This window comes from Lissotriton vulgaris, chromosome 11 (genome assembly GCF_964263255.1).
Source record: "Lissotriton vulgaris chromosome 11, aLisVul1.2, whole genome shotgun sequence".
Classification (NCBI taxonomy): Eukaryota; Metazoa; Chordata; class Amphibia; order Caudata; family Salamandridae; genus Lissotriton; species Lissotriton vulgaris.
In genome coordinates this window covers 64,818,457-64,845,161 of record NC_141699.1, presented here as the reverse complement: position 1 = coordinate 64,845,161, position 26,705 = coordinate 64,818,457, and the positions used below count along the sequence as shown (strand labels likewise).

The 26,705-nt window shown below is 49.3% G+C and overlaps 1 protein-coding gene across 9 annotated transcripts in view; it reads left to right on the top strand.

Moving 5' to 3' along the window:
• Nucleotides 1-26,705, top strand: part of DGCR2 (DiGeorge syndrome critical region gene 2) — a 399,860-nt gene that overhangs the window by 188,576 nt on the left and 184,579 nt on the right. For 5 of the 9 annotated variants that reach the window (XM_086942700.1, XM_086942703.1, XM_086942699.1 and 2 more), the window contains 3 exons: nucleotides 9,275-9,405; nucleotides 17,900-18,117; nucleotides 18,603-18,679. In XM_086942700.1, the coding sequence (XP_086798826.1) occupies nucleotides 9,275-9,405; nucleotides 17,900-18,117; nucleotides 18,603-18,679 (426 nt within the window). The remainder of the gene's footprint in view (nucleotides 1-9,274; nucleotides 9,406-17,899; nucleotides 18,118-18,602; nucleotides 18,680-26,705) is intronic. The other 4 variants (XM_086942698.1, XM_086942705.1, XM_086942704.1 and 1 more) reach the window with 1 other exon arrangement.

The window sequence follows — 26,705 nt, the reverse complement described above, 5'->3', positions numbered from 1 at the left end:
TTTTAGGGCATACCCAAGCTAAATGAATGAAATCTGCTACTGGTGCATTACACCTAGTACATTCAGCTGTCTCACACAAGCCCGATTTAAAGAGCTGTACTGGCGTATAATACAACTGTTGTCAGTTGCCCTGTCCGGCTACAGCACTCTGTCCATTCTTCCATACTAAATGGCGTTGGAAGGATGGCACTCCACTTACCTAGGGGTCGCTCTGCCAGTGCTTGTGTATCAATTTGTGATGCACTGTATAAGCGCATAATCAAATGATACCACGTAGATGTTGAGTGCTAATTGAACCACCCCTAGTGCTCTCGGTTCTTCTGGGATCTGTGGGTATAGTGTACGGATTGCTGCTTGGAGTCTACTATATACAAACAAGAGCATTGGGGAAATGGCGCCATTATCTTGTAATTTAGAGGAGTCTAATAACTTGTTATCCTTGTAGACATCGCCCAGTGTGCAGAGACCAGCCGCCTTCAAAACCATCAAAGATCCCACCTCCCCTGTGACATCAGTGATGTTCAAGCGGTATGGCAGGAGCATATAATGGTCCTATCTGTGCCCTGCGACCAGGCATGTTCTGTGCACTGCACTGTTGATTTCACCACATGCAAAAATAGTAATGTTGTTAATCATGGCCCTAAGAGGAATCGGGTGTACCGCATCGCTTTCCACGGCTACGTGTGGGATGTAATTCAGAGGTCGGTGCCATTAATAAATATAATGTGCTTGCGCACATAAGTAATACAATTGGGAGTCAGGGGCTGCAAACCCTCCCTGGTTATATGGGAGTGTTAACATCTCCCATTTAAATCTGGGCTGTCATCCTGCCCAAGCTAGTTGGACCAATGGGGATCGTAGTGTAGCAGAGAAACTGTGTGTCACGCATATGAGGATATTAGTGAATAAATATAGAAATTTAGGGAGCACCACCTTCTTCATCAGTGCTATTTTATCCGCAAGGGAAAGCAGGAGTCTTATTCCCTGCCGTGCTTGGTATTCCAAAATCGAAATTGCCTTGCTGTAGTTAATTTGTATAACTAATTTGGGGTCCCTGTGTATTCAGATACCCAGATATTTGATGGGATCATCGCACTCCTGCGAATTTGCCCATGGGGCAGCGATTTTGTTAGCTAGTACGCTGCCCGGCTGCCTTCCCTGCCAGTAGGCCCTACCTCGCCACCTTCGCATCTCCTGTTCCACTAGGTCATTTAGTGACCCCATCTCTAATTTTGCCAGTATATCTGTGCTGCGGATAGTCTCATATGTCTTTTCCAAATCTCTACGCTCTGACTCAAGCCTTTCGAGCTGCCCTCGTATGGATTTGAACACTCCGGCTTGTAGGCTTATGCATGTCCCCCGTATTGTGGCTTTGAATGCTTCCAATTTAATGCCCATGTCCTGCACAAATCCATCATTCACTACAAAATACTCCATAATAGCCTATCTCACTCCCTCCTTAAAGACTTGATATAATAACGAGGATTGTTCTAGTCTCCATTTAAATGCCGGTGGTGCGCGAGTAGGAATAGTCATTGTTAACAATACCGGGGCATGGTGAGACAGTGTCTTGGTCAGGTGTGTTACTGTTATTACCCAGGTACTCACATCTTTCGTTACGAAGCATTATTCCAGATGGGACCAAGATTGGTATACGTACCAGTGATACGTCCCTTCCCTAGTGCCAAGGTGTCTCAATCTCCAAATATCTACAAGGCCCATGTCATCCATACTGCCCACCAGTGTTTCGGCTGTCTGTTTGTTTACTACTCCTGTTGGGGATGGGCAATCTTCATGCGGTAACAGTGGAGTATTGCAGCCACCCCCCATATTATTGTGGAGACAGGTAAAACATGTAATTTATTCCATATTTTCTCAGAGTTCAGGGTCGTCAATATTCGGTCCATATACATTGACAGTGGTGATCTGTGTCCCACACAGCCCCTGCCCTGCACTATGATATATCTCCCTTGGTCATCCGCTTCTGAATGAGTTAGCTCGAAGGGCAACTTTTTAAAATAAGGATCATTACCGTTTGGGAGTTGTATGAGTAGGAGGCAGCCAGCCAAACTCCCGCCCATTTTGACGCCACTTTTACCTCCGAGCGCCTCGTAAGATGAGTTTCTTGTAATAGTGCCACCTGTATCCCATGGCGATCTAAGTAGGCTAACACCCGTCTAGTATTTTTTTGGTTATTAAGAACCCGAACATTCCAGGTTATCTACGATATGTGACCCTTAAGCTTAGTCGTTGTTTGCCTAGTTTTACCCTCTGACACCTTTATGTGCCCTGTAATGGAGTGCAGTTGTACGGGCATTGGTGCATGTAGAGTAAACAGAATTTGATATGTCTTAGTAGAACCCCTGAAACCCTCCCCCACCTCAGCATCCCAAACATGCCAAAGAAACCCAGTGTAGAACTGTACAATTCTATTTGGAACTACACAACAGGTGTAAATCCTGATCACAGGTAAATTTCGTACAGATATATAACAGGTTGGGTACCCCATCTGGTGGCCGCAAGTGGCCCGGTCACCCCCTTAAAAAAGAAAGAGGGGGGTCGGAGTAGTCGCATAGAGTGCCTGGCTGTATGCTAACGGTGTTCTTATAGTCCAGCATCTCCTGCTATCTCCGACTTTTCTATAGATCTGTGGTCGTATACCCCATCACATGAGATGAGTCCATCTCTCCTAAATGTTCAATCTGCAAATTAACCCAGACCCTGAAGTCTGTGGAGTGCTAGACACAGTCGCTTCTAGTCCAAATGTAGACATAGCACTTGCCTCCCTCCCGTCTGCTCCTCGCCATCAGCAATGTTGGCTACCAAGCCATTGCTTCAGTTGTCATTAACCGCATCCTCGCCTGGGCGTCGTCCTGGGTCCGCTCGCTTCTGCTGCCTAACAAATGCCATGGATTCTTTAGGTGTCGAGAAAATGTTCACTTGTCCTCCATGCTGCACCCTAAGTCGGACCGGATAAAGCATTGCGTATGAAATGTTCAACATTTGCATTTTCTTTTTAACCTGCTGGAATTCTTGTCTTGCCTGCTGGATAGTGATGGTGAAATCCGGGTACAAGGCAATTGTGTTGCCCTGATACATCGTACCTTTTTCTTGCGCCAAACGGATAGCCGCGTCCCGATCACTCAATTTAGCAATAATGGGCCTTAGCACTGGCTTTCGCGCTTTTGACCTGTGGGCCCGTTCTACAATTAACACTGATGAAAAGTGCTGGGCTCCATGTTCTAATCTGCCTGTGTTGGTGGTCTCAGGTATCCCCGGAATGTGGAGGCTATTCTGCCGTGACCTGGCTTTCAGGTCCTCATTCTTGGCCTGATTTATGGCTAGTAGTTTCGCCATCTGCAGACAGGAGGTGCGCTCTGTGCCAAGTGTGTCCTCTGTTGTGGATATCCGCTGTTCTGCCTCCGTTATTAAAGTCCCTTGTTTATCAAGTTTTGTTGCCATTGTCCATCCTCATATTTAGGGTATTTAAGTTATTGTCTATTGACTGCAAACTGTGCTGCATTGCGAGTAGGGTGCTTTCCAAATTAGTTCCACCTCCTACACCCAGGTCTTGTTTGGTATCCGAAGAGGCCTGCGACTGAGATTTGTTGAGGCACCGGGGCTCAAAAGTTAGCTTAGACTGCTGCTTGTCAGTCTTCTCCATGGCGATGCTGTGCCTCTCAACCCCAATATTCTGCTGGAGTGGTGTCCACAGAAGGCTAAGCTTTACCACTGTGCTGTTATCCACTTGCGGCTGCATGCTTTTCCTCTGCGAGGCAAGAGTCAGCTGCCAGTTCTGTTTGTTGTCTGCTATGCCTGCACTCTGGATTTGTGCACACTAGTTTCTTTGCTGCGCTGTGTTCGCTTTTTCGCACTTGGCTATTGTAGGTGTTCAATACCACAAGAGATGTAGGGGATTCACACAGTTGCAGATCCCAGCTCCTCAGGCACGCTTCTATCTCATGCTGGCCTCCACTTATTCCACACACTGCATGGCACACGTATATCCTCTTGGCTGCTCGCGCCCTTTATGCACGTCTTGATGCACATAAGCTATTCTACGCCGCAGCTCTGATGGATCGCGCAGTCCACACCTATATATTTTTTGTTTTGTTTTTGATAGCGTCAGTGCTTTACTCCGGGAGGTCAAGCCCTAAACTACAGCCCAATGACTGTGAGTGGTTCACTATGGGATCCAAAAAATCACCCTGGTTGTGGCAGTATATAGCGGCGGATCCAGTAGCTCTGTTCTGTAACTTCACCCTCCACGTCTCAACACAGAGAGTCCAGGAGCACACCATCCGGCATGTTATCTGCGATACCTTGCATGCAGTCGCCACGGCACCCAGCGCACTCTTGTTGGCTTCCTGCTGTGCGCGACTGCAGCTCCCAGCCCACTGGTCTCTACCGTGCCCTCGGCACTATCTCGTACCTGATTGAGAGGCTGCCTGTCAGTGGGAAAACCAGGTACCGTAGTCGCTCACCAGACCCCTGGATAGTGTTGCAGATACTTTCGTGAACACTCGCCCTCAGTCGGAGCTCTCCGTGTGCCTGTGCTCTGTTTACAGTGTAGCCACCATCTTACCAAAGTGTCATGGATGCCGCTCTCTGCTCTTCTTGCCCTACAGCCTGCCTGTATTACGCTGGTTACTTGCCATCAACTGACTCTCTGGCACAGACCGGGCAGTGCCAATATCGTATAATCTGAGTCGCAATGATGGCCTGTGTGCAGGATAATTATTGGATTTTAGCCCAGACGAGCCGAGCAGCACCAATGTGCGATCATCTTGCTTCCTGATCACCAGCACCCCCCTATCTTTACATCAGGGGCCATGTCCCACCCAACACCTTTTCTGCACACTGCACGGAAGCTGTCTGCACCTCCTGGCACGGAGAGCAAAAAGCTCTACGCTGAATAAAAGAGTGGCAATACGAGCTATCACTTACTGATAGCCAAGGGCTTCTCTCCAACTATGACAAGGTACATTGGGAGGAGATGCAGCAGCTAGTCAATTACCTTCTGAAGGGATTTAGGGGAGAGAAAGGAGGAAATAGTCTGAGAGGTAAGACTATCCAGTGACACCATGTGCTGCACCTTCAATGCTGTGGAGACTGCTTTCCGAGGGGTGAGCAATTGTGTCTTCATAAGGCACCACGCCTAGTTCTGTATTTCCGTCTTCAAACCAGAGATCCAACAGCATCACCTTAACATGTCTTTTGATGGGGAACCTCTATTAGGGTCACAAGTTATTAATAATCTGGAAAAAATAAAGGACCCTGACATTGCTAAGTCAATTGGTGTCCTTCAGGTCCAGGTTGCCAGAGTCTTGTTTTCAGAAACAGCAGCCTAGATGAGGCTCCAATACTGCCTACCCAGATTCTAACCCCATTATATCAGCGACATCCCTTCCACTAGCTGCAGGGCTGGCTTTAGGGCAATGGGCGCAAAACCGTGTAGGGGTATGTCGACCTCTTGGGGGGTAGGGGGGGGGGGGATGTGTTTACCTATAACTTATGATCGGAGAGATGAGGCACGTGGTGTCACAAGCGCTAAAGCTGGCCCTGACTAGCAGGCAGGTAGAGAGTACAAAAAGGATACCTACAGAGACAACCGTATCAAACCAGAGGTAGCGGCAGCTCTGGCAAGGAGGAGACCTCCACCTCCAGACACTGACTTGCATCCCCTAACCCCTGCCCCAAATCACATATTACTTGTCTGAAGGAAGTCTACAGTATTTCTTCTCTCACTGAAAGGAAATCACAGCAGACTGGTGGGTACTAGCAGTGGTTCACCATTGCTATTGCCTAGATCTTCTCACAATCCCTTCCAAAATCCCATCCTGCTTCCACAACTTCAGCAAAAACATCTCAACCTTCTGGAGGAAAGGGGCCATCAAACCAGTGCTCCCTCACCACTTGAGCAGTTAATTTGCTCTTTACTTCCTCATCCCCAAGAAGGATGCCTCCCTCAGGCCAGTCTTGAACCTTGGACCTCTCAATTGCAGCATACTCCCCAAACTTTTTCTCTTGACCACCTTTAGCAATGTCATCCGCCTTCTTCAACAAGGTGATTGCATGCTGGTGCTAGACCTGAAAGACATCTACTTTCACATTCCCCTTCTTCCCATCCTCAGATGCTACCTCAGATGTGTGGTAATGGGGCATCATTGCCAATACAAACTACTTGCTTTCAGGGTCTGCCCTAAGGGTTTTCACAAAGTCTCTGGTAGTAGACGCTGCCCACTTAAAAGGGGGTGGGTGGGTATCTATGTTATACTCTACCTTGGCGATTGGCTGATCAAGAGCTCAGGCAAGCACTAGTGCCTAGCATATACTCCAGCTTCCATCTCCCTGCTCCACAGCTTAGGGTTCACAGTAAATGCCACAAAATCCCTTTTACAACCCCTCCAAGTTCAGCTCTTTCTCGGGTCTGTTGAATCGGGACGCAGGCAAAGCCTACCCCCGGTCTACAGATGGTGCTCTTAACTTTCTCAGCCCAGTAGTCCTCTAGTCAGAACTCTCATGTGCCTCTTAGACCCGATGGCCTCCTGCATCGCCAAAGTACCCCACGCACTTGTTCTACGTATGTCCGCTGCTAGAATGTCTTACGGCTCAATGGTGTCAAGCAGAGGGTCAGTGGTTATGATCTAGTTTTGGTGAAGGCCAGCATCTATCCCTCTCTGCAGTTGCGAAACAGCACAACCTGTTGCAGAGCATGTGGCTCCTAGACCTCATTCCGCAAGACACCATCATGCAGACACCTCCCTCGCCGGCTGGCACACTCATCAGAGGAGGCGCATCAACAGTCTCGTGCTACTTTCTATAACACTCACTTTCGAAGCTTTTGTTCCAGTCATTTGAGGCAAAGTAGTTTTCATCAAACAGACACCATGACTGCCATGTCTAATCTCTAAAAACAAGGCAACAATCACTCTCTGCCGCTGTCTGCACTAGAGCAGCAGAATCTGGCATTGGGTACTCCGCCACTGTATACACCTACTGGCAGAGAAACTTCTAGGGGCTGACCTCAACTTGGCAGACCTGCTCAGCAGGATGCTTCAACAAGTCCACGAGTGTAAACTCCATTCGCAAATTATTCTCCAGTACTTCCAGCACTGGGGCACTCCACACACAGATCTCTTTGCCCCTTCTCCCCGCAAACATGCAAAATGACCAAACTGCACATCCCTGTACTCGCTCCTTCTATATATGGTATGCAAAATGCAGCAGACATCCCAAACCCTGATCCTAGTAGCCCCTTACATAGATCACACATCTCTGGTATTCAACTTTCCTTGAGATGTCAGTCAGACCCCGGTCTTATTCCCTCATCCAGAATCTGTAGCAGAGAGACCTCAACACACTAGATGTCAAACTGGCTCTCAAGTATTTCATCGAACAAGCCCTTACACAAAACTGACCAGTTATTCGTAGCCTTTGCCAAATACCACAAGGGCCCGACTATTTCTAAGGCTGACATTTTCAGGTGGATAGTCAATTGAATCTAGACTTGGTATCATAAAGTTATAAGAGACATCTCTGTTAACCACAGGGCACTCTCTACGTGTAATAATGCAGCAACTATGATCCTCCTTCGTAATATCCCATAATATCCCACTAGCTGATGTATGTAAAGCAGCCACTTTGTTAACCCCTCACGCAATCACCAAGCACTACTGTGTGGATATCTTAGCCCGCTAACAGTGATGGTTGACCATACAGTCTTGAGGATTTTATTCAGACATCTGAATTATTTACACATTAGCCACGACTTGTAGGAAAATAGTACTGTTAGAGTCTATGCCGAGCATCTGTATGTACAGCAGCACACACTATGTATGTATTCACTACAAACTGAAAATGTTAGTTACACTGTAGCAGCTATCGGATAAGAGACTTCTAGCTGCAGATTCCTTACCTTTCAATTCCCCAGATGTCAGACTGGATCTGAAAATGTTCTGTGTCAGCAGTACCCCTGCGTGCCATCGTGTGATTCCATCTGGCTCGGCGTGACGTTATCCGCATCGGCTGTAACGTCGCGGGTACCTATATAGGTGCCAACCATGCGTTCGGCGTCAGTTCTTTTCTTTCTGTGCCAGTTAATAGCTGATCTCTTTCTAACAGGTTTTTTTTCAGCATTTTGTTGAGAAAATGTATTTCTTGTATGTTGAGGGATGACCTCTAGACGGGTAGGACTCTGCATCTCCCTCCATTTCCCGGTGCCTTAGTGACTCCCGCTCGAGTGAAAGAATTCTACGAGACCGTGTGTTGCGTATTTGAGCGGGTCAACCTCTCTGGTGCGCTTTTGGGCCCACTGTGTTGGGAGAGGCCCCATCGGGCTCCATGCTGATGGCTCCAGCCTCGGTGCTGGTGGGGTCTCATGAATCCGATTCCGGGTTGTCATGCCAACACACCCGTCCCTGGCGCTGTCCATGAAGTCAATGCCTCTGGCGCCAGCCCCATTCTGATACCAGACAACTCTACTTTTTGATCTTACTTATTAATTAACTTTCTTTTCATAATACACCTGTGCAGCATACTGTGTTCACTCGCCACTCTATATCACTCACCCGCTGTGCGAAAAACAATCTAACATGACATTCCATCCTCAAAAACACTGAACAAACATCTGAGCTCAACGTCAGATCGCAGGAGTATGAAGAGCATGTGAACCCACAGCAATACACACTACAAACAGATGCTTAGAAGGCAAGTAACATTCTTTGGGTCTGTCTATGCCTCACCATAGAGCATGCACAATGTCTCTTTTGACTCTGTCCTTGGTCGATGTGTCTCTCTCTTTTTCTGGATTTTTTCTTTCTTTTTTTCTTTCTTGTTCTACCTTTGGGTTGTACCCTCCTTGGTTTGGTCCTGTGACTGGAGACAATATAAACACTGTACACATTTTTCAAAGTGCTCCTTTGGAGTTCTGTGCTGCAAAGAGATGTTCCAGTGTCTCCTACAAATCTGATAATGGTGAATGTTTGGTACCAGACACTAGAGAGCAAGCATGGGTGTCTCGTTATGGGCTCTTAACTTTGTGTTTTGTGACTTTAACCTTACAGGTTGTGTTAATCACTTGTTGCTGGTTGTATTTGTGGGTTGAAGAAAATGTGTAGGGATTTTAGTACGCAGTGACACTTGATAATAGGCTAATGATGTTCTCCAGAGACAATTCTAGCACTCTGCCAGCACCACTAATTTTTGATGATACTTTGGACAAGCTACTTGTGATATTGAATCAAGCCCATGAATTTCATTCTCTCTTGTCCAGGGCTGACCCCCGATCAGCGTACTTACCATGGGAAGGAGAGCGTGGACTCTAAACACAACCGAGGCCGAGGGGGCGGAGAGACCACTCGCTTCCACACTGTGAACGTGGCACAGTCTGTCCGCTTCAGCAGTAAGTTGCAGCATTTTTTGATTAGACAATTGGCATCTGAATCTCATGAACCTTGCTGGTTTTTCCAGGTCATTTCCTGTTTTGGAAAAAGTCTTAATTGTTAATTCATTATGCAGACCATAAATATAGAAGTGACGGTTTGAGAGCGAACCCGTCAGGACGGGCTCCGAACCTCAACCATCTGCACCGAAAAGTACTTTGGATCCAAAAACACCATCCCCAAAACAATCGGGATCGAAACCTTCGGCGCTAAAAACACCGCAGGCACCGAAGTCACCAAAAAAAAGTTGCGGCAATCCGCTCCATTAACCGGACCCAAAACATAAGGTGTTGTACATTCATCCAAAAACTGGCCATATCACCACAACAGTGATTCTAAAGAGAAGGACTGATGCTGAAGAGAAATATCACATTCCTTTAAAGAAGAGAACTGTCGGATCTATCCCTTCCCCTCCTCCTCTTCCAATCTCATCTCCACCTTCTCCACAGTCTATACCTGTGCCTACTTCATCTCAGCACTCACCGGAGACAACGAAAACCAACCAATACCTGTAGACCCATGGGACTACTACAACATAACTCGCCTACAGGCAAAGATCCTGACCTATATCCTACCAAACCCTCTCCACCAGACAACAGTGTAGGTTACATTGAATTGCTAGGTGGGGCTGCCAATTACCATGGGGTGCAACTCCACAAAGATTCCCTTGAAGAGGATTTCCTTTCCAAGACCCGTAGCACAACTCAAAAGTAATCACACACTTTACCAAGGCTCAAAACTGAAAACATTACTACAGAAAAGCGAGTGATGCACTGTTGCAAGAACCCTAATTTCTTCCTCCCCCAGTTGACGTAACAGTGCATTAAAGAATCCATATATGCCTCATCTAAGCTTCTTGCAGCCTTCTATCCGAGAGAATAACAAGCATTGGCAAAGCCAGTAGGTCTGGCGTTGGCAGCCTTTTGGCTTTTTCGGTGTTGGTTTTTGTTGTAGAATTGTCTATGCCTTCATCAACTTAAAAAACAAACAAAACTTTTTTTGTATTCAAAAATCACTCATTGCTGTAGTAGTCCCTGGCACTTGATTGTTTTGTGTGTGAATGTTTTCCTAGTGAAAGGACATGATGCTGCCACTTACAGTGATGTTGGCCAATATCTGTGGTGGACTGACCAGTTGCCCCATGCTGTATACTTAGGTGTTCGAGGCATGTGGGCTGCTGAATTCATATCTGTGCATAGATCGCCGCCTAGTGTTGGGTCCGGATGATTGCACATTGTTGTCCTGGAAGAGTCTTCGAAGTATCATAAGATAGGTGGCTCCTCCCCTGGACTACAGTGTGCATGGGCATCGCCTCCATCCCCAGATTGTTTATTTCCGCCATTGGGTTCGGATGTGTTTCGGTTCCCTCTGTCGGAACCGATAGTAGTTTTACGATTCTACTTGAGACCAAAAGGTCTTTAGGCTGGGCGTCGGTATTGTTTCGTTCGGGTTATTTTATTCTCAGCTCTGAACGCTTCCTGCCCCTCCGCGTGCTCTCGGCGCGGACGGGCCTACTCGACGCTCCAAGTTCCTGAACATGGAACGGACTCCGTTCAAGAGGTGCCCGGTGTGCACCTCCAAGTATTCACACCTCGACGTGCACCCTGTGTGCAACAAGTGTTTATCACCGGACCATGACGAGGCCAGGTGTATGGCCTGCTCAAAGTTCCGGTGCAAGAAGACCCTAAAGCATCGTCGGGCCGCTCGACTCCAGGACCAGTTGTCGGCACCCCCTGCGCCCCTGCCGGACAACATCTTTGAAGGATTTGAAGAAGACGAAGATGTCTTTCAGGTTTCGGACTCTGGCCCTGCGTCGGAGGGAGAGGACTACGACGCAGAAGATGAGGAGTTTGATGAGGCCGGCGACGAAGTAGGGGACGACGATGGGGCCATTGCCACCGTGGGGGATAGCTCGGAGGAGGAGCACCCCCAGACTGATTCAGGGGCCAATCCCCAACATACGGCCCAGGTCGAGGGATCGCCTTCGGGCCTTACCCAAGACCTTACTAATAGTCCAACTGCCCCGCCTCTCGGCCCGGCCGCGGACATTTCTGAGGCGCCACTCCCGTTGAAGAAAACGAAAGTGAAGCCATCGGGATCTACACCATCGGTTTCGAAACCGAAAGTGAAAGCTCCATTGGTGGGGCAGAAGGCTCTAGAGGCGTCAACACCTAAAAAAGTCAAAATGGCCGACTTAAAAAGCCACGCCAAAATGGCCGACCCCAAGGCCTCGGGGTCGACGCCGAAGACTAAGGTAGCCGACGTGGCTGCGTCGGCGCCGACGACGGTCGAGGTCGACGACCCGAAAAAGGCTCCGAAGAAGCGCCAAAGCGACTCCAAGGCTCCGGCCGTGCCGGCTCCGACTGTCGGGGCCAAGGATGGCAAGGTGTCGACTCCGAAGACGCTGCCCCCGGCAGACTCGACTCCCGACTCAGGGAAATCGCTCGAAACAGTCAAGCCCTCTCCAGCCTTGACGAAGAAGGTCGTCGAATCCCTCCAACGGATTCGAAATGCTGAGGTTCCCGTACCAGAGGGAGTGAAGCCGAAGCCCGCATCGAAGCCGGCGAAGGCGCAAACGCCTATTCGCTACACCCTGCCGCCAAAGTCGGCGCCGAAAGCCTTCGCTCCGAAGCAGGGGACGGACGTGCCTTCGAAGGAGGTGTCGACGCCCAAGGCGTCGCTGGCGGGTTCAAAGCCTCGGCTCCAGCCACTCGCTGAGGAAGAGCGCCGTGAGGTTATCATCGACGCCAATACTGGGAAATTGTCCCTCCTCAAACGGAAAATCACCACGGAACCGGTGCTTGAACATTTTCGGATTCCTCTTAAGAACCAGAAGGACTCGGCGGGCGCTTCGGCCCCTATGGAACCTTCGTCTCCCAAACAAGTGGAGCGTTCTCCTACGCGTTCTAACGCAGGGGAAGGTGACGATGATGAGGAGGTCGAGTACAACTATCCGGCGTACTCGGATCCGGAGGAGGAACATGAACCTTGGTCGACCGGAGCCGACCCAGATGACCCGCAATCGGGTCAGGAACCGCAGCTCTTTGCGGCAAAGACCTCACCGACGGAGGACTCTGCAGCCTTCAACGCCTTGATTGAAAGGGCCGCAGCTAACCACGATGTCGAGCTCCACTCAGATCCTGTGGATGTGGACTTTTTGTTCGACACTTTCTCGGTGGCCGAGAAGTCGGTCAAGACATTGCCAATGCTCAAAGGAGTGCTAAAGCACGCGCCGGAGGTCTTCAAGGAGCCCACTCGGGCGCGTGTCATCAACCCTCGAATTGATAAAAAGTATAAGGCAGCGCCCTCGGATCCAACATATATCAAGGGACACCTGCCACTGGACTCTTTGGTTGTATCCAACGCTCGGAAGAGGGCGAATTCACAGACAACTGGTGACGCTCCTCCCCCGGACAAAGAGTCGAGAATATTCGAGGCCTCAGGGAAAAGGATTGCTGCACAGGCAGCTAACATCTGGCGTATTTCTAACACGCAGGCCCTATTTGCACGCTACGATAGGGCTCACTATGACACCCTAGAGACACTGTTGCAGCACTTACCTGACCAGTACAAGGAGGCTGGGGAGATGTTAATTCAGGAGGGCAAGCTAATCACTAACGCTTCCATTAAATGTGCGCTAGATGTGGCTGACACTGCCTCCAGGGCAATCAACACTAGTGTGTTACTGAGAAGGCATGCATGGCTTCGCATATCAGGCTTTAAACCAGATATCCAAACCACCATACTCAACCAAACAGTTAATCCTGACCACCTGTTCGGCCCTGAGGTGGATGCGACACTGGAAAAAATGAAAAAAGACACGGACACTGCTAAATCTATGGGGGCCCTCCAATCTCAGCAGTTTCGGGGTGGTTCCTTTCGCCGCTCCAATTCCAGAGGCACCTCCAGGGGTCAAGCATCGCAATCCACCCAGTACTATAAAAGCAATACCCAAACCTCATACACTAACAAGGGTAGAGGTGGCTACAGAGGCAACAATGTCAAGGGCAGGGGACGTGGAAACAATAGCTCCAGGTCCACCGCCGCCAACAAGCAGTGACGTCTTGTCACTGCCCCCCGACCACTCAACACCGGTCGGGGGGAGACTCCAGCAGTTCCTGCCCGCGTGGAAATCCATCACCACGGACAGGTGGGTGAGATCTCTTATCCAGTACGGTTACTGTCTGGAACTTACTTCCACTCCACCAAACATTCCTCCAAGAAGCCGTCCTATGTCCGGCGTGCACTTGCACTTGTTGCAGCAGGAGGTCACAGTCATGCTGCAAAAAGGGGCAATCGAGCTCGTTCCACTGCAAGAAAGGGGAACAGGGGTTTACTCCCTGTACTTTTTGATCCCCAAAAAGGACGGATCCCTCAGGCCCATCCTGGACCTCAGGCCCCTCAACTGGTATATTCTCTCGGAGCACTTCCATATGCTCACGTTGCAGCAGGTCCTCCCTCTGCTTCAGCAAGGGGATTTCCTGGCCACACTGGACCTGAAGGATGCGTACTTTCATATTCCCCTGCATCCTTCACACAGGAAGTATCTCAGATTCACAATCCTAGACCAGCATTACCAGTTCAGGGTTCTGCCGTTCGGGGTCACCACAGCGCCAAGGGTCTTTACGAAGTGCCTGACGACTGTGGCGGCGCATCTGCGACGCCAGAACGTCCACGTCTATCCTTATCTGGACGACTGGCTCATTCAGGCAAGGACAGAGCAGCAGTGCGCAGACCACGTGTCCCGCACTATTCATCTCCTGCACGATCTGGGATTCTCGCTGAACTATCCAAAATCTCATCTCCACCCCGCCCATGTACGGCAGTATCTGGGTGCGACAATAGACACGCTGGCAGCCACTGCGCAGCCAAATTCAGTGAGAATCGCCAGCATCCAGACTCTGATCCAACGATTCAGACCTCAGCACTCGCTTCCAGCGAGGGTGTTCATGCAGTTCATAGGCATGATGGCCTCCTGCATCTCCATCGTCCCGCACGCGAGACTACATATGCGTCCGCTTCAGGAGTGCTTGGCACGTCAGTGGACTCAGGCTCATGGGCAACTGACAGACCTAGTGTTGGTGAGCGGTCGGGCGTACAACTCTCTGCATTGGTGGAATCCACTGAACCTTTGCAAGGGCCGACCGTTCCAGGAGCCTGTGCCACAGATTATCCTGACGACGGACGCTTCTCTCCAGGGATGGGGAGCGCATGTACTCCATTACACGGTGCAGGGACTATGGATACTACAGCAGAGGAAGATGCACATCAACGTTCTAGAACTGATGGCAATCTTCATGGCTTTAAAGGCATTCAAAGTACATCTGTCCAACAAGGTTGTGTTGATCCGGACGGACAACATGACGGCCATGTACTACATCCAGAAGCAGGGAGGCACACACTCTCCGCAGCTGTCTCATCTGGCTCAGAGCATGTGGAAGTGGGCCATTCAGAGGAACATCTTCCTCATGGCGGAGCATCTCCCGGGCAAAGACAACCAGATGGCGGACCTGCTCAGCAGGCACAGCCACCAAATGCACGAGTGGGAGATACACCCATCAGTACTCCAACCGTACTTCCAAAGGTGGGGTCATCCAGAGATAGACCTGTTCGCCACAAAGGAGAACGCAAAATGCCAAAGCTTCGCCGCCAGGTTCCCACACCCGCAATCACAGGGCAATGCGATGTGGATGAACTGGTCAGGCAGATTTGCGTACGCTTTTCCCCCAGCACCTCTGATACCGCTGGTGGCACGCAAACTCAGGCAGCATTCGATGACTCTCATCCTGGTTGCTCCAACGTGGGCTCGCCAACCATGGTACACCACGTTTCTGGAACTCTCCGTGGTACCGCATCAAAGGCTTCATCTCACCCCCAGCCTTCTGATGCAGAGCCATGGCGACATTCAGCACCCAGATCCGCAACAGCTCAACCTGGAGATCTGGCTCCTGAAGTCCTAGAGTTTGGCTACCTCAATCTTCCCCCCGATTGTATGGACATCATTCGGGAGGCAATGAAGCCCACTACTCGAGCTTGTTACGCAGCCAAGTGGAAGCGTTTTGTCATGTACTGTGTAAACCACGATATTGACCCACTGGACGCTTCCATTCAGAACATTATTTGCTACCTGTTCCACCTGTACCAATGCAATTTGGCGTACTCTTCCATCCGCATTCATTTGTCTGCGATGGCAGCATACCTTCAGAATAGGCAACACCTATCCCTTTTTAAGGTCCCTGCGATCAAGGCCTTTTTGGAAGGACTCAAGAGAGTCATTCCACCGCGGACACCACCAGCTCCAGAATGGAACCTCAATGTGGTTCTTACAAGGCTGATGGGTCCTCCCTTTGAGCCACTGCACTCTTGTGAGCTTCAGTTTCTGACTTGGAAGGTTGCTTTCCTAGTAGCAATTACATCGCTACGGAGGGTTAGCGAGCTGCAGGCGCTCACCATCCAGGAACCTTTCTTCCAAGTACACGCTAACAGGGTGGTGCTCCGCACTAACCCTAAATTCTTACCCAAGGTTGTATCTCAATTCCACATGAACCAAACAATTGAGTTACCAGTGTTTTTTCAAAACCCAGAGTCACTGGCGGAGCGGATGCTCCACACCCTTGATGTTAAAAGAGCCTTGATGTACTACGTTGACAGGACTAAAGATTTTCGTAAGACCAAGCAACTCTTTGTTGCTTTTGCCTCACACCACAAGGGAAATGCTATCTCCAAAGCTGGGATCGCTAGGTGGATAGTGAAATGCATTCAGATCTGTTACGCTAAAGCTAAACGCACTCACAATTCCACCGAGAGCCCACTCCACCAGAAAGATGGGGGCCTCTATGGCTTTCCTAGGTAACATTCCCTTAGAAGATATTTGTAGAGCAGCCACATGGTCTACCACACATACTTTCACTAAGCATTACTGTGTAGATGTGCACTCTAAACAGCAGGCAGCTGTTGGCCAGGCTGTTCTCAAAACGCTTTTTCAAACTGCTGCAGCTGGCACGGGCGGCCGCCGCTAATGGAGGGACTGCTATATATTCTATGCACAGATATGAATTCAGCAGCCCACATGCCTCGAACTGCAAATGCTACTTACCAGTATGCATCTGTTCTTGGCATGTAGGGCTGCTGACATTCATATCGCCCGCCCTCCTCCCCGGCGCCTGTAGCAGCTGCAGTATTTTCTTTACACATATTTTCATACTCTTAGCATAGGGCATCACTCGCATATTTCACTCCATCTCTGCCAATGGCTAAAAACAATCTGGGGATGGAGGCGATGCCCATGCGCACTGTAGTCCAGGGGAGGAGCCACCTATCTCGTGATACTTCGAAGACTCTTACAGGACAACAATGTGCAATCATCCGGACCCAACACTAGGCGGCGATCTATGCACAGATATGAATGTCAGCAGCCCTACATGCCAAGAACAGATGCATACTGGTAAGTAGCATTTGCAAAAACACACAAGATGATGGATGGAATGTTGCACAATGGCAAAACATTCACCCCAGTCACAGATCTGGGTTTAATCCATTGTTATTTTGCTCACCAAGCCACCCCAGGTTCAGACATGGCCATATGCAAATCAGTCTTGACACTGTCCCTCATGGGAACAGTCCAGCCCGAACTGCCAAGCCATGTCTTCCCTGGGCTGGAATCAAGCATCCTAGGACCGGTTTCTGGCTATCAGCCGTCTTCAGCCAGGATAGCTTGACTCCAGTGGCTTAGTGAGCACGGGACCCACGTCTGGGCATACCCTTCCCACATAGGGTGAACAGCATAACACACAAGATGATGGACGGAATGTTGCACAATGGCAAAACGTTCACCCCCAGTCACTGATCTGGATTTAATCCATCGTTATTTTGCTCACCAAGTCACCCCAGGTTTACTTAGGTAGGCAGAAGAACATTGTGAATGACATACTAATAGACCAGTGAGTGAAGTGGCTAGCTGAAAGGCTCTGTTAGTAGGTGCATTATACACATAATTTTAGTACAATCAAAAGGTATTTGCTAAGAGCAATATAATTCTAAAACTATTAAGTGCAAAGAGAGAATGTTCAGTGAATTAGTGAAGATTTCTAAATGTGTTCATATTCTGAGATATATATATATATATATTTTTTTTTTTTTTTTTTCTTTTAAACAAATAGGGCCATCAATGTAGAATCCTTGATTATGCACAACAAAGTCAACCTAGGCAGAGCACTCCACTGTATAGGGAGGCACAGGACATTGTCATTGCATGTTGTTTATCTGCCTGATGCGAAGAGCATACAAACCAAAAGAAACAAGAATTGGGATTTAGAAACAACCAAGCGGCTCATCAGATGTGTTCTAAATAGCATGCATGACTCTTTTGGGCTGATCTGTTTCAATAATTAATGCTGCACTGTTATGTGGAAATGGTCCTAAATTTTCGGGGGTGCTTTCCCCTTTGCCTTCCATGTTTCCTAGGAAAATGCCCAACAGGGTGGCATCATTACGAAGGAACAGCCAGCTGCTACAAGGTTTTTGTCAGTGGCGAGAACTACTGGGATGCATCTGAGACATGCCAGAAAGTCAACGGGTCCCTGGCGACTTTTACCACCGACCAGGAGCTGAAGTTCATTCTGTCACAGGAATGGAACCTGGAAGAGAGGGTCTTTGGACAAAAGGACCAGAGAAGGTGTGTGTACAAATAACGAAAGCTGTATCATGTTTGGGATTAAATGATGGCTGCTGTCTATGGAAATCTTAAAACTAGCCATGACTTGTGAGCTTGAGGCTGATGTTATTTAAGAGTCTGCTTCCTACTTGGCAACTGCATTTAACAAACCTGGTCAGGAAGATCTAGGTAGATGATCTTGCTTGATGTGGGGCAGAAGAAAGGGATGTTGTTTGAATAAAATGGTCGTATTATGAGGGACTTTGTTTTAGCGATTGTGCTTTCCTACGGAAATTAATGATCCCTCTGCCTGTACTTATTAATGCTTTCACACAGTTGAGCAGTGATGAAGTAACCAAACCCATTAGATTACTTTCCCAAATGCACTATTATAATTGATCATAACAGCTCCCAACCATAGCCCTTCCTATATCCGTTTTACTTTTCTATTCTTCTTTGTACTTTTTTACAATGAGATTATGAAGTGATTTCTGTTACTCCTGTAGGTTTTGGGTCGGCTACCAGTTTGTTATCACTGGCAGGAACGTTTCTGTGGAAGGTCACTGGGAAGTGGCATACAAAGGTAAGTTGGGCCTGAGAGACCGGTTTTCCCTATAGAATTGCACAGAGCATGAAAGTGCATTGATTATGATTTGTGGATGCTTCTTCTTTACCCAGTGTATGACTTCGTACAGACCACTGCAAATTGAGTCTCTCACAAGAACACAGTGCTGAACCATAACCAATTCAATTATTTATACTTCTGTTTAGAACCAATTTTTCAACATTTGGGATCTCTAAATTATAATCAATTAATAATTCTAGTTTTGTAAAGCGCAAACTTATCACCTCTAAGGGGATCCAGGAGCTGGGGGCTGTTGGGGAGATTAAGTGAGCTATTGCCCAGAGTCACATGATGCTGAGCTGCCGCTGGCACCGAGGATTGAACCATGAGCCCTGTGCACCTGACTCTGCCGCTGCGCCACACCTCTCCCTCTGTGGGTCTTCATTGTAGCTCCTAAGCACTGACTATCTCTGCCTACATGCAGGATCTCTTAGCACTTTGATGTTGTGCCCTCTACCCCTTTTTGAATGCTAAATAAATAGACCTCTCTGGGATTCGCTAATTGCTTTTTTTAAATGGCTTATCAGATTCTGAGATTGTAAAGCATCACTTAACAGTTTTTCGTTCACTTTCTAAACCCTGATTTTAAAAGGAAAAGTTGAGGCAATTGTGAGCTAATCGTACAACAAAGCTAACCAGAACCCCCCCCCCCCCCCTTCAAACCACATGGTCCTGTACATTTATTTATTTATTTAAAGAGTTTTATATAGCGCTGGCTAGACCCGGCAGTATCAGAACGCTTTACATGAGAATCAACAATGTAACAGAAACAGTTAAACAATTACAAAATAAATCCCAAAAAATAGGCAATACACTTCGGAGTGGAGAGAAAGGAGAGAGAAAAGTAGTGGAGGGGCAGGGGAGGTGAGGAAGGGAGGATAAGGGAAGAGACAGTACGGAGAGATGAAGAGCAGTCTGTCTAAAGATCGACTGGGTAGGTGAAGAACAAGGAGGGAATCCACGGCCCATCTCACCTATAACTAAACTAGGTAACTCCATCGGGTATTAGACAGAAAAGTTAAGTCTCAATACAATGAGAGCGGGGAGAAGGAGATGCATAAATTGGGAGAGGATGCAGGAGACGACAGGAGGGGCAAAAGGAAGTGCAACAATGTGGTTTAACAGTATACCAGAAAAAGATCTACAATTACTCGTTACATCAAACAATCAGCAATACATTAGGAGAGGAGAGAAAGGAGAGAGAAAAGAAGTGGGGGGTAGGTGAGGTGAGAACGTGAGGATAAGGGAAGAGACAACCGTAGAGACGAGAGAAAATCTGTCTAAAGACCGACTGGGTAGGTGACGACCAAGGAGGGAATCCACAGTCCATCTCCCCTATAGCTAAACCAGGTAGCTCCATCGGGCATCAGACAAAGTAATTCAGTCTCGGGTGTCAAGGGAAGAGGGTCGCAGAAACAGGATGGGAGGGAGAAACGGCAGAAAGACTAAGGAAAGTCTGCCCAAAGACCGGCTGGGTAGGTGACGGTCGAGGGGGAAGTGCCAAAGCCCATCTCCTCTATAGCTATCCTCTATAGCTCCCCTGGGCTTTCGTCAAATAGCTAGGTCTAAATGGGAAACAATTAAATAACATGGCGAGCAAAATAAATGGAGTATAGAGGGGAGGGAACCGGGAAAGTGAGAAAGGGAGGATAGAGGAAGAGACAAACCAAGAGAGACGAAATGAAATCTGTCTAAAGGCCGACTGGGTAGGTGACGACCAAGGAGGGAATCCACGGCCCATCTCCCCTATAGCTAAAACAGGTAACTCCATCGGGCATCGGACAGAATAGTTCAGTCTCAATACATTGAGAGAGGAGAGAAGGAGAGATATAAATAAAGGGAGGAAGCGGGAAGAGACGATGGGAGAGACGAAAGGAAGTCTGGCTAAAGACCGACTGGGTAGGTGACGCCCAAGGCGAGAATCCCCGACCTGTCTCCCCTATAGCTAAACCAGGTTACTCCATTGGGCATCAGACAAAATAGCTAGCTCTCAGATGACGTGGGAAATTCACAGGTAAACAGGGTGGGGTCTAGGGCAAGGGCAGGTGATGGCAGAGGTTAGTAGCAGGGAAGAGAAGAGGAGTAGTGCAGGGAGGGGTAGGGGGTAGGTACTTCGGTAAAAGTTCCCATGGATCTGCTGCGAGGCATTCAAAAAGCAGGTCCGTTTCTTCACAGGCGCCACTATGGAGTTTTCCGAGCAGTGCCGATGAGCGGGGTCCGGGTCCTAATACCATAGGCCACTGGCAGGGCGTCTCATCACAGTCAGGAGATTGCTAGAGGAGAAAAAAATGCCCCCCAAAGTCAGAATGGTCGCTGGCATCGCTATCACGTCCACAGCGGGCGCCATGTTAGTCAGGCACCGCTGAATTACAAATCCTCCCCAGGGTAAACGTAGTAGTGCTCTCGGGCCGCAAGGTGGTCTGTCAGCAAGGGAAGTTATCTGCTGCGCCTCTCACTGCCACCAAACATCATTTCTCTCATACAAGCCTCCGCTCGCCTCATCAGTTTGCTCCACGCTGCCAGGAAATGGCAGCTGCCGCATCCTCTGCCTCGTGTCAGTCACTCCCGCGATTTCCTTGCTCTGCCCAAGGCTCAACGCCACAACCGCAGTGCGGCTCCACAACGCGGCTGAAGAGGCAGTTATCTGCTCTGCGGCGTTTCGGACCCTCGATAGGAGTCACATAGGGGCGCCATTTTCAGGTCAGGCATGCCAATGATAGAACCTCCATAAACGCACAGTCTAACATCTAATCTTTTAAAGTTGGGAGGGAAAGATGATCGCAGATGGAGTGTGGAGCTCTCCGGGGAACCTTACTTGTAGAACGTTTCAGCCCCCATCTCGGTCACCGATGTTGTGGTGAGCTGGCCGCCATTTTGCTGGAAGGCAGCAGGGAAGCCGTAGTGATGCTAGAGTATCGGCTCTGTATGAATTCGAGAACCTGGAACTGGTGAGGGATTAGTCGGAGCCAATCATTGTGCGGATAAAGCCTGCTGCAAAGGACCCCGGCAGCGGAGTTGCATAATTAGGCTGCCATGCGTCACGCTCAGCTCGCTCCCATACGGGGACCGTTTCCATTAACAGAAGATCTCTCATCCACGACTCACAAGCAAGTCATTGAGCGGCCAGATACCATCTATGCGACATAGGGCGTTCCAGCCATTTTGAAGTCTGATAATTGCCTGCTGCTTAATAGTTGAGAATTCAAGGATTTTCTGGAACATCTGGTTCAGCAAAGACACATATGGCGTATGCTTAAAATGTGGTACATCTTCTGCTTGCCATCCATAACTCGACAAACATGGTCACCTCTTAAAACTAGTGAAACTGAAGCCGAAAATGGTTTCCTAGGTGACTGTGTAGGTCGCTATCCAAGTAGTTCAGCAACGGAGCGGGATCTTGGGCTACTAGGCTCCACCTACAAACGTATTTTTGACTTGGAGAAAACAATGTAACAGTTATTGCTTTGCTTTAATTCTTTAAACGTCCCATGCGTTTGATAATTTTATACACTTTCTTTCCAGTTGTTTTTTTTTTCCTTGTCATTTGGAGGCAGACACAGATTTTGCAGCAATGGAGAAATTCCAGTAAAGAGATAAATGTTCTATTTTCGGTCTTCTGCACAGACCCGCAATGAGGCAGAAAAAAGAATTATGATCTGAGGTTTATTCTTTCTGTTCTTTCACAAAATGCTGATCTGTCTGAGCGCTGGGGATCAGTTGAAAAGCCAGGTCTTGAGATCCTTCCTGAAATGGGTCAGCGACCGGGATTGTCTGAGGTGGAGAGGCAGGGTGTTCAGGTCTTGGCAGCGAGGATGGGCGGTGGCCATGGCCAGCTGGGTAGAATGAGCGGTGGTGGTTCAGGTATTCTGGTCCTGCATCATGGAGGGCTTTGTAGACGTGGATGAGGAGCTTGGAGGTGATTCTTTTGAAGCCTGGGAGCCAGTGCAGTCCCATGAGGTATTCGGTGATATGTCTGTAGTGGGGGATGTCGAGGACCAGTCTGGCTGCGGCATTTTGACCGGTCTATAGTTTCCTTAGGAGTTTCTGGGTAACACCGCCACTGGGTGCGTTTCCGTTGTCTAGTCGGCTGCTGATGAGTGCGTAGATGACAGTTTCTCTGGATTCATTGGGGATCAGTCTGAATGTTTGGGGCAGGGGAAGCGTGTGAAAGCATGTTGAGGAGACTGCTTTGAGCTAACAGTTCATTGTGAGCGAGGAGTCCAATATGATGCTGAGGTTTGTGCGTGGTCCTTGGGGCGGGCGTGGAGTTCCCAATGTGGAGGGGCAACATGAGTCGTCACATGCTGAGGGGGTGGATCCTAGGAAGAGTACTTCAATCTTGTCTGAGTTGAGTTTGAGGAAACTGTTTTTCATCCAGTTGGCAACTGCTGTCATTCAGCTGTGGAAGTTGTCTGGCGGTTGTGGGTTTGTTGGTGAGGGAGAGGATCAGTGTGGTGTCATCAGTGCAGGAGACTATGTTGAGACCGTAGTTCCTGACTATGGCCATGAGAGGAGCCACCTAGACATTGAAGAGGGTGGGGCTCAGGGAGGATTCCTTGGGTACTCCGTAGCTGATCTCTGTGGGTTCGGAGAGGAACGAGGTAGCCTGACTCACACTGTTCGACTGGTGAGGAAGGAGTGGATTCAGTCCCGGGCCTTGTCGCTGATGCCTGCGTCGGGGAGTCTCATGATTAGGGTGCAGTGTGAGATGGTGTGAAAGGCGGCCGAGAGGTCCAGAAGGATGTGGGCTTTGATTTTGCCCCAGTCGAAGATGGAGCGGATATCGGTGGTGGCTAAAAATGCGGTCTTCTGCATGTGGATGCTTCTGACGCTGGATTGGGAGATATTCAGGACGTGGTTTGCTTCGATGAACTCTGAGTTGGGCATTGGTGGCATTCTTGATGACCTTGGCTGGGAATGGAAGCAGGTAGATGGGTCTCAAGTTCTTGAGGTCTGTTGGGTCGGCGGATGGTTTCTTTAGCAGAGGGTTGATCTTGGAGTGTTTCCAGTCGTTGGGGGAGGTGACGGTCTCGATGGAGCAGTTTATCGTATAGCAGAGCTTGGGGGCGATGGCTTCTAAATGGAAGATGTGGTGCGGGCATTTGTCCAAGGGGGCTCCGGAGTGGATGCTGTTCATGGTCTTGAGTGTCATCTGTGGTGAATGGGGTCCAGTTGAACATGTGTTGGGAGTGTTGTGTGGTTTGGTGCAGTGGTGTGTGGCTTGGTGCTCGGGTCCTGGGTGTTAAAGCTGTCATAGGTCTGAGGGACGGCTGTGAAGGGATTGGTGTACGATGGGCTTGGTGAATACTAAGTGCACACAGTGGTGGTTGGTCTAAAGGAGTTCGATGGTGTGGCTGTAGGTGACATTTCTGCTGGCAGAGAAGACTGGATCGATCTGACAGGCCGACACACCTATGTAAAGGTAGATACTCTGGAATCCAGCAAGACCCCCCTTTCCGTAGGAGTTCCCCAGGGATCAATTCTAAGTCCCCTGCTTTTTAATCTCTATCTTACCCCTCTGGCTAATATAATAAAATCTTTTGGCTTCTCTACAGTGTCATATGCAGACGACACGCGGGTGTTGATAACCTGCAGTTTGGACTATCTTGATACTCGTTCCAGATTTCAGAAATGTATGATTGCGATAAAAGGACTGGATGAGTACCAACAAACTCCAACTGAATTGTAGCAAGACAGAGATAATGCTGTTTGGTAAGGCCAAGCAGATATGGACTCAAGATTGGTGGCCGCAAGACATGGGACTCTGTCCAGAGCCCAAAGAGGTGGTACGTGACCTGGGAATCCTGATTGAACCCACTCTTTCTATGAAGTCTCACGTCAATCTGGTGTCTCGTACCTGTTATGGCATTCTGCGCAGGCTGCGTAAAATATTTAAATGGCTCCCCCTTGATTCTAGGAAACCCCTGATTCAGGGACTTATCATTAGTCGTCTCAACTATGGTAATGCTTTGTTTGCCTCTATAAATGAGGATCTGTTGACCAAGTTACAAACAGTGCAGAACACCGCAGCCCGTTTGGTGCTTGGCCTGTCCCCCAGGTCACCATCTTTGCCCAGTCTCAGGGAACTACACTGGCTCCCTGTGCGCCAAAGAAGCCACTTTAAGATACTGCGTATCGTCCATAAACTTCTTACGGGAACAGGTCCGTCCTCTCGCCAAAAAACTCATCAGGTATAACCCTTCTAAAGTCCTAAGATCCAGTTCTAAAAGTCTCCTGGTCCAGCCTAGGGCCAGGACCACGAGAAACGGCTGCCGGGCTTTCTCTTACATTGCACCTCTACTCTGGAATACACTGCCAACCCATTCCCCCCCCCCCCCGCCCCCCCTCTCCCCCCCCCCCCCCCTCTGTCGTCCTTATCCAATCACTCGGCCTTTCGGCAGGGCCTGAAAACATGGCTCTTTCCTAAATAACCAGTGTCACCTCTCTTTAATTCATGGTTGTTCTCTTGCTGCCTAGCGCCTTGAGACCTTCTTGGTGAATCGTGCACTATATAAGAACTTATGACTTATGTGTCCTGCTGCATGGGTTGGAGCGGTTACTAGCTGCTGGAGTCCTACGTTGGCGAGGTTCTCCAGAAGGGATCCGATGTTCGGATAGTTGGGGTTGTCCAGGTGAAAGTTGAGGTCACCGAGTAGGATGTAATCGGTGGATGCGATAGCCTGGGGACGATGAAGTCGACGATGGCTTTGATGAAGGGCGGGCGGGGGCTAGGTGGTCTCTAGACGAGGGTGCTGCTGAGGACGGTGTTGGGGTTGGTTTAGATCTGGAAGTGGAGGTATTTCATTGTCGTCTGAGTAGGTGGTCAGACGGAGGGTGTTTTGGGGATGTTGGCTGTGCCTCCTCCTGGTCTGTTGGCGCAGCCCTTGCGGGTGATCTTGTAGCCATCGAGGATGGAGGTGGCAATGTCTGGGCCACAGCTGGGGTTTGTCCAGGCTTCCATGAGAAAAGCTATGTCGGGGGAGACTGGAATCGAGGAGGTCCCTGATTTCTGTGGCTTGTCTTTGGAGGGAGTGCACATTGAGGATGCAGCTGAGCCGATCAGATCCACTGTTGGTCGGCGAAAGGAGCTGGAGTGTGGAGGGTGCAGCTGTAGTTTCGGCAGGAGAAGGGTCCTTGTGTGTACTTCGGCGATGCGAGATGGCAGGCTGTGTGGCATCCGGAGTCGAGGGCGCGGAGGGTTCTGGCGGCGTATCATTGGAAGGTCCTCGGACCAGTATCCGTGGCGCTGGGCACAGCCCAGGCACGGACGGGCACAGACGGGCATGCCTTTGGCAGGGGGATCGACAACTGGGAGGCGGAAAACGCCGGGAGTGGGGTGGGGCCATGGGAATGCAGTAGCTGGGGCAAAGCACGGCAAAAGGCCCCAAGAAGAAAGTCACAAAGGTTGGAAGGGACTGAAAGAAAAGGCAGAAAAGCCAAAACACATAAGACAGAAGGCAGTCCAGCAGCAGATCAGTGATTTTCTACCGCTAGACCACTAGCAATGAGGAAAAAAGTCGGTAAAAAGGCAGGAAAAAAGCAGAATAATGGAGACAGAGGGCAGTCCGGCAGCAGAGCAGTGACGCTCTACCACTAGGGGTGAGGCGTAGGCGGGTGCCTGCGGGTGGTGGAGGGCCTTGAACCACTGACTCGAGAGTCAGAAGATCAGCAGGGAGCTCGGGCAGCAGCTACCAGACGGAGCTGCACAAGGAAGGGAGCCGTCCACGGAAAGGTCAATTGATTGCACATTCACTGCACAGCTGCTGCCATTCAGTGTGCGCGGGCTGGATAGCTGGGAGACGGGAAACCCAGGGAGAGGTGAAGTGGCACTGGAGGTGAGTGAGGCCGCTGGGGATCACAAGGGCAAAGCACGCAAAAGGGCACAATAAGAAACAAGAAAAAGTGCCAAAAGGGTGAAAGGGACACAGAGAGACAGAGGGCAGTCCAGCAGCAGAGCAGTAACGCTCTACCACTAGACCACCAG